This window comes from Nerophis ophidion, linkage group LG08 (assembly GCF_033978795.1).
Source record: "Nerophis ophidion isolate RoL-2023_Sa linkage group LG08, RoL_Noph_v1.0, whole genome shotgun sequence".
Classification (NCBI taxonomy): domain Eukaryota; kingdom Metazoa; phylum Chordata; class Actinopteri; order Syngnathiformes; family Syngnathidae; genus Nerophis; species Nerophis ophidion.
The window spans coordinates 3,892,943-3,900,806 of NC_084618.1; the positions used below are offsets into that span (position 1 = coordinate 3,892,943).

General features: G+C 42.6%; 1 protein-coding gene across 1 annotated transcript; it reads right to left on the minus strand.

The window, feature by feature from the left end:
* Window positions 1-2,891: 2,891 nt before the first annotated feature.
* pigf (phosphatidylinositol glycan anchor biosynthesis, class F) lies at window positions 2,892-7,162 on the minus strand. The gene is made up of 5 exons (XM_061907504.1): window positions 6,779-7,162; window positions 5,113-5,204; window positions 4,890-5,006; window positions 4,713-4,821; window positions 2,892-3,358 (listed from the first exon to the last, which is right to left on the minus strand). The coding sequence occupies exons 1-5, from the start codon at window positions 7,004-7,006 to the stop codon at window positions 3,245-3,247; spliced, it is 660 nt and encodes a 219-aa protein (XP_061763488.1). The 5' UTR covers window positions 7,007-7,162; the 3' UTR covers window positions 2,892-3,244.
* Window positions 7,163-7,864: the final 702 nt, after the last annotated feature.

The window sequence follows — 7,864 nt, forward strand, 5'->3', positions numbered from 1 at the left end:
TTTCTTGCAATTGCACTTTGAGAAACGTTGTTCTTAAACTGTTTGACGCAGTTGTGGACAAAGGGGTGTACCTCGCCCCATCCTTTCTTGTGAAAGACTGAGCATTTTTTGGGAAGCTGTTTTTATAGCCAATCATGGCACCCACCTGTTCCCAATTAGCCTGCACACCTGTGGGATGTTCCAAATAAGTGTTTGATGAGCATTCCTCAACTTTATCAGTATTTATTGCCACCCTTCCCAACTTCTTTGTCACATGTTGTTAGCATCAAACTCTAAAGTTAATGATTATTTGCGAAAACATTCATGTTTATCAGTTTTAACATCAAATATGTTGTCTTTGTAGCATATTCAACTGAATATGGTTTGAAAATGATTTGCAAATCATTGTATTCTGTTTATATTTACATCTAACACAATTTCCCAACTCATATGGAAATGTAGTTTGTGTGTGTGTGTGTGTGTGTGTATATATATATATGTGTGTATATGTATATATATATATGTGTGTATATGTATATATATATATGTGTGTATATGTATATATATATACACGGCACAGGGGTTAATGCGTGTGCCTCACAATACGAAGGTCCTGGGTTCAATCCCGGGCTCGGGATCTTTCTGTGTGGAGTTTGCATGTTCTCCCCGTGACTGCGTGGGTTCCCTCCGGGTACTCCGGCTTCCTCCCACTTCCAAAGACATGCACCTAAATTGGCCCTAGTGTGTGAATGTGAGTGTTAATGTTGTCCGTCTATCTGTGATGGCCCTGCGATGAGATGGCGACTTGTCCAGGGTGTAACTCACCTTCCGCCCGAGCGACCCCGAACGGGACAAGCGGTTAAAAATGGATGGATGGATATCCACACACACTTGTTTAAGTAAAGTTAAATTACCAATGATTGTCACACACACACATTAGGTGTGGTGAAATTTGTCCTCTGCATTTGACCCATCACCTTGATCACCCCCTGGGAGGTGAGGGGAGCAGTGAGCAGCAGTGGTGGCCGCGCCCGGGAATCATTTATGGTGATTTAACCCCCAATTCCAACCCCTAATGCTGAGTGCCAAGCAGGGAGGTATCGGGTCCCATTTTTATAGTCTTTGGTATGAACTCACAACCTACCGATCTCAGGGCGGACACTCTAACCACTAGACCACTGAGTGGGTTAAGTGGGATAAGTCTGAGCTGTGTAAAACAAGGACGACATCAACATGTTTTTGTTGTTGTTGAAATCCTGTGCTTTTTTCTTAGTACTACAAGTAACTCTGAAAACATCGAAAACTAATCCATAAAACCCCAACATGCTTCAAACCTCAAAATATTGTAACTTTCTAAAAAGCTACGGCAAATCAGGATTTCAAGGGCGCTAAAATCACAAAAAAAACGCTTGCGAAATCCAGCGTCGACTATAGAGAATAATTATGATACGTCATTTGTAGTCAACTGGAGGCGTGTCTTAATGAAATTAAACAATGGATGTCCGCTAACTTTTTGCAACTCAACGCCAAAAAAACGGAAATGCTGATTATCGGTCCTGCTAGACACCGAACTCTATTTAATGATACAACTCTAACATTTGTCAACCAAACAATTAAACAAGGCGACTCGGTAAAGAATCTGGGTATTATCTTCCACCCAACTCTCTCCTTTGAGTCACACACTAAACGCGTTACTAAAACGGCCTTCTTTCATCTCCGTAATATCGCTAAAATTCGCTCCATTCTGTCCACTAAAGACGCCGAGATCATTTTCCATGCGTTTGTTACGTCTCGCCTCGACTACTGTAACGTATTATTTTCGGGTCTTCCCATGTCTAGCATTAAAAGATTACAGTTGGTACAAAATGCGGCTGCTAGACTTTTGACAAGAACAAGAAAGTTTGATCACATTACGCCTGTACTGTATATACCTTTATATACATATATACCTATACTGTATATACCTTTATATACATATATACATACATATATACCTGTACTGTATATACCTTTATATACATATATACATACATATATACCTATACTGTATATACCTTTATATACATATATACATACATATATACCTGTACTGGCTCACCTGCACTGGCTTCCTGTGCACTTAAGATGTGACTTTAAGGTTTTACTACTTACATATAAAATACTACACGGTCTAGCTCCAGCCTATCTTGCTGATTGTATTGTACCATATGTCCCGGCAAGAAATCTGCCTTCAAAGGACTCTGGCTTATTAGTGATTCCCAAAGCCCAAAAAAAGTCTGCGGGCTGTAGAGCGTTTTCCGTTCGGGCTCCAGTACTCTGGAATGCCCTCCCGGTAACAGTTCGAGATGCCACCTCAGTAGAAGCATTTAAGTCTCACCTTAAAACTCATTTGTATACTCTAGCCTTTAAATAGACTCCCTTTTTAGACCAGTTGATCTGCCGTTTCTTTTCTTTTTCTCCTATGTCCCACTCTCCCTTGTGGAGGGGGTCCGGTCCGATCCGGTGGCCATGTACTGCTTGCCTGTGTATCGGCTGGGGACATCTCTACGCTGCTGATCCGCCTCCGCTTGGGATGGTTTCCTGCTGGCTCCGCTGTGAACGGGACTCTCGCTGCTGTGTTGGATCCGCTTTGGACTGGACTCTCGCGACTGTGTTGGATCCATTATGGATTGAACTTTCACAGTATCATGTTAGACCCGCTCGACATCCATTGCTTTCCTCCTCTCCAAGGTTTCTCATAGTCATCATTGTCACCGACGTCCCACTGGGTGTGAGTTTTCCTTGCCCTTATGTGGGCCTACCGAGGATGTCGTAGTGGTTTGTGCAGCCCTTTGAGACACTAGTGATTTAGGGCTATATAAGTAAACATTGATTGATTGATTGATTGAATTATTCATCAAAAACAGCGTTGATAGTGTTTCTCACCTTCTTTAACAAACCACTACGCCGGCCTTTATTTTTGTCCAGACATGTGGCTTTTCTCTATGCGAGTATGATTTAAGAATCCTTCATGCACGTCGCCTGTGCCTCTGCACCCTGGGGTCCAGCCCTAACAGACTGGCTTATTTGTTACGTGTAATGTTTGGCTCCATTAATACAAAAAAAGTCGTAGGAAAAGTGAGGCTAATGAAAAACCCTAACGCCAAACGCAAAGCTAACATAAGACATAATCCTTCTATTATCTGTAAAAAAAAAACATTGGACCCCCAGTGTCGCCCTTTTGTTCAGTCTTTAAATGTTCCAAATAAATATCAGGAGTGCACATCTATTTACATTTGTAGGTGAGCTGCTTGCGATGGAAGTGGATCCACACCGGCGCCACCACCAGACCCGACAGGTAGCCAAATATGGCGCCCAGGCTGCAGGAAACTGGCCAAACCTAAACAAAACAGTACAAAGAAAAGTATTTTATACTCCTTTACCCATCCCTACTGGTAATGTTCACATTTGAACCAATACGGTACCAACTCCTGGTACATGGGAATCAATACCGGTACTCAACGGTTCCTAATGTTGGTACTTTTGTGTGTGTTAAAACATGCTAATCATATTTTTCAATGCGACATTTTAAATGGAGCCGAATTACGATAACTGTGCTGTCCATTTATTATATCATCTTTTCTTCACCATTTGAGTCTGGTTTGCGATGCAGGAAGCAGCTTCTTCCATAAAGCTGAATGTGTTACGTTGTACCCTACAACGTGTCTATACTATAAGTATTGCACTTATTACACACATGAGCTGTTTGATTGTAATTTTCACCGTACTTGTAGTATTCACTACCAAATTTGGAGGTGTCGAAAATGGCATGTAAAATCGACGAGATTGAGGTAGCCGGTTTTGCACCAAATTAAAGTTTTTCATTGTGATGAGAAAGGACTTTTCTGGGAAAAGGTGAGTATTTTATACTCAGTTACCATTCGGGATGGGCCCCGTTCGCATCTGAACCGATAAGGTACCAATTCCCGGTACCTGGGAATCGATACCGGTACTCGGAAATTGCCATGTAAAATCGCTAATACTAATAGTAGTCTATGGCAAATCCAATGTAAATTAGCATCAAGTTATGTGATTTTATTGCCATCTCGTGTGTACCTTTAAGTCTTTGTTTTATATATTCTGCTGAATTTCCTGTGCTTTGTAAACACCTCTACATACAAACTTTTAGGTTTACGAACTTTTACAATACGCCAAAAATGCCTCTGTCTGCAAACGCTTCGTTCTTTCCTTCTTCTGTGCTAGCTCTTACCTCAACAAGTTTTTATTTGTGATGAAAATGGACATTTCTGGAAAAAGATAAGTATTTTATACTCTGTTACCATTTTGGATGGGTACCGGTCACATTTGAACCTCGGGAACCATCTCGGGAATCGATACCGGTACTCGGAAATTGCCATGTAAAATCGCTAATGCTAATAGTAGCCTGTCTATGGCAAATCCAATGTAAATTAGCATCCAGCTAGTGCATTTTGGAAGAGTGGAGCCTTATTTAAGTTTGACCGTTTTCTACCAAGCATAGTTGCTTTGTCGGTGTTAAATATGGCAACATTCCTTAGAAGGAATTCGGCTGAGTCCACCTTGAGTGCTGTTTGAGTGATTGTTTACGTGAGCCGGTGTTTAGTTTGCGACCAAATGTGACGAGTCTACAACCGTTACTAAGGTAGCACCGCCGGAATTCGGTCGGTGCCTAAAAAAGTACCGAATTTGGTACCCAGCCCTAGTTGCAGACTGACCTGCCAAGGCCTGTCCCAGTCCAGAGGAATCGGGAAGGCTCCCACCCAAGCTCCCACCACCGTAAGGGCCACAGTGATCTGGAGACAGGTGTCCCACACGGACATGGCCCTGGAGGCACAAAACGGGACCGGTTAAACCTACAAATTCCACAAAAAGGGATGCTTTTGAGGGCTCACCCGTGGCGACTGAACACTCTGATCCAGGCCTGGACGTTGGGGCCGAGGACGCAGAGACACCTCAGGGTGGTGAGGGAGGACAGCAGCACGGCCAGAGAGAAAGTTTCCACCGCCGATCTGGGAAGTCAGACAAACTTTGCCTTCATGCGGTGACAAACGTCGAGAAATAAACAGTTCGGAGTGCAGGCGGTGTGTCTATTTCTGCCCAAAGTGGGACACTCACTCGATCAGCGGGGCGCCGTAGAGAACCACGACTGCGTGGAAGAACAAGCAGGACAGGAAGAAGTACAAACAGGAACGGAACAACCTTGACAGCTGCACAAAGAACAGAACCGGCGCTAAAAACAACAATAAACAAAAGGCAATGTTGGCGTGAACCCACTTTTTGTGTCTTTTTACGAAATTGAAATCGGAAAGGACGCCTAATCGCCAACCCTCCCGGATTCACAATAAAAGCCCTGCTTCATGCTGCCTGCGCTAACAAAATAAGAGTCTCAGAAAGCTGGCGTGCACAAGTGATGTGCACGCCAGCTTTCTGAGGGATCCCTTGTGCACGCCAGTTTTCCGAGACTCTGTATTTAGTTAGCGCAGGCAGCATGAAGCAGGGCTTTTATTGTGAAGATAGGAAATGTGCAGTCGGCCTTTAGAGTTTTGACGGAAGTCTGTTGAAATAAAAAGTGTTTCTCGCCTTCCTCTCTGTCATTTTTTCATAATAATGAACTGGCAGCAGCCAGCGTCATCTCACAAGACCCTCGGGTGCCGTGAATGTCAATCAAGCAAGCTACGGAATTTGCCGCCAATGTTTTTCTTGTAAAGTGTATGGAAGCTGGATGAATTAGATGCCAAAAACCAACCACTTTCATGTGGTATTGTACAGAAAGGACAACTTTTTTTCTCCTCCATTTGAAAATGTGGGCGTTATCATCATTACTGTCTGATTCCAATCAATGCAAGTCATCAGAATCAGGTAATACACCAACTTATATTCTTGTCTTTGTGAAAGAAAGACATCTATATGTGTTACACATGCTTGTATTATCATTAAACACATTTAACTTGTTTACAAAAATGTCTTTCATAAATAAATAAATATAAATGATATATATAAATGACGGGCTTCACGGTGGAAGAGGGGTTAGTGCGTCTGCCTCACAATACGTAGGTCCTGCAGTCCTGGGTTCAAATCCAGGCTCGGGATCTTTCTGTGTGGAGTTTGCATGTTCTCCCCGTGAATGCGTGGGTTCCCTCCGGGTACTCCGGCTTCCTCCCACTTCCAAAGACATGCACCTGGGGATAGGTTGATTGGCAACACAAAAAATTGGCCCTAGTGTGTGAATGTGAGTGTGAATGTTGTCTGTCTATCTGTGTTGGCCCTGCGATGAGGTGGCAACTTGTCCAGGGTGTACCCCGCCTTCCGCCCGATTGTAGCTGAGATAGGCGCCAGCGCCCCCCGCAACCCCAAAAGGAAATAAGCGGTAGAAAATGGATGGATGGATATATAAATGAGGTAGATCCCCTCGAGTTGGTCAATTGAAAAGTAGCTCAATCAGTCAATCAACAAAGTTGTGTTGTACTTGGGCAATAACAATACTTACCTACCTACATAATTACGCTGGTAATCACAGTGTCAAAATATCCACTTTCTACCGCACTTGTTCAAGAAGTCGCATTCATGATAAGAAGTATTGGATTTATTATTGGTTAGCTTCAGAATAACAAGGTTATTAAAAAGAATAAGAGACCTACAATACTCTAAAAATGTTGGTCTTACTAAAAAAAAATGCAGGCATTTAGTTAAAAAACTATTATATGGCTCTGACGGAAATACATTTTAAAATATTTGGCTCTCTCAGCCAAAAAGGTTCCCGAGCCCTGCCTTAGATCCTGACCTTGTATCCCAGTGTGTGCTTCTTGGTCGGCGGGGAGATGCCGAGCAGCCAGAAGATGGCGACACTGACCGAGGTGACCGCCCCGGACACCGAGTAGAGCCACAGAAGGTGGGTTCCATACACCGAGAACCCCGGTCGGAGAGCAGCGGGCACCACGGTCGCCACGATCACCGACGCGGCGATGATGGCGTGGGTGCTCGCCATGGCTCGGATCTCGTGGTCCCACATTGCGGTCAGCGTGAGCGTCGAAACTATAGAAAAGTACACAAAAAAAGGTCAATTTAAGATTTTACAAATGAAAAAAAACGAACAAGGAATGAGCAGAAAAGCGTTCGTTGACGGTTTCCCTCGACTTCCGTAAACATGGAGTCGGGCTAACTTCCTTTTAAATTTCACAATCAAAGTCCCATGTCAAAAACAAACAACAAATAGATATAAAACTACTAAATACATTACAGTTACATACAATTTAATTTAATTATAGTACTTGATAAAAATGTTTATTTTTAGGGCCAAAAATAGTATTACTTTCTTTAAAACATTTAATTCAGTATTTTTTTTACTTTAGAAAGATACGTGATTGACAACAATAACGATGCCCAAAAAAATATTGTGAAAATGTAATTGTGGTGTATTATTATTCTTCCCTTGGCCTCAGTCTGCACCCCCACTCCAGGGCCCAGGCTAAGACCGATTTTTATTTTTATTTTATTTTAATCTTCTATTCTTTTCTTCCCCCAGACCCCCATGTTTACCATGAATTGATTAACGTGGACCCCGACTTAAACAAATTGAAAAACTTATTCGGGTGTTACCATTTAGTGGTCAATTGTACGGAATATGTACTGTACTGTGCAATCTACTAATAAAAGTATCAATCAATCAATCAAAGTATGTCATCTTTTTTGTAAGGGGCGCTGGAAGCCAGCAGACCCGTCAGCGATCCTGTTCTGTCTCCCTGTAATGTTTGTCTGATCTTGAATGGGATTGTGCTGAAAATTGTAATTTTCCTGAAGGAACTCTCCTGACGGAATAAATAAAGTACTATCTAATCTAATCTATTGTGCATGCTGATTCAGTGCTGTT

What these genes read in the sequence shown, in the direction of transcription:
- pigf (XM_061907504.1), bottom strand. Translation starts at nt 7,006, where the DNA reads ATGTGGGACCACGAGATCCGAGCCATGGCGAGCACCCACGCCATCATC. An exon ending in AGCACACACTGGGATACAAG is followed by an intron (nt 5,205 to 6,778) that starts GTCAGGATCTAA and finishes TTCTTTGTGCAG; the next exon opens with CTGTCAAGGTTGTTCCGTTC. An exon ending in TACGGCGCCCCGCTGATCGA is followed by an intron (nt 5,007 to 5,112) that starts GTGAGTGTCCCA and finishes CTGACTTCCCAG; the next exon opens with ATCGGCGGTGGAAACTTTCT.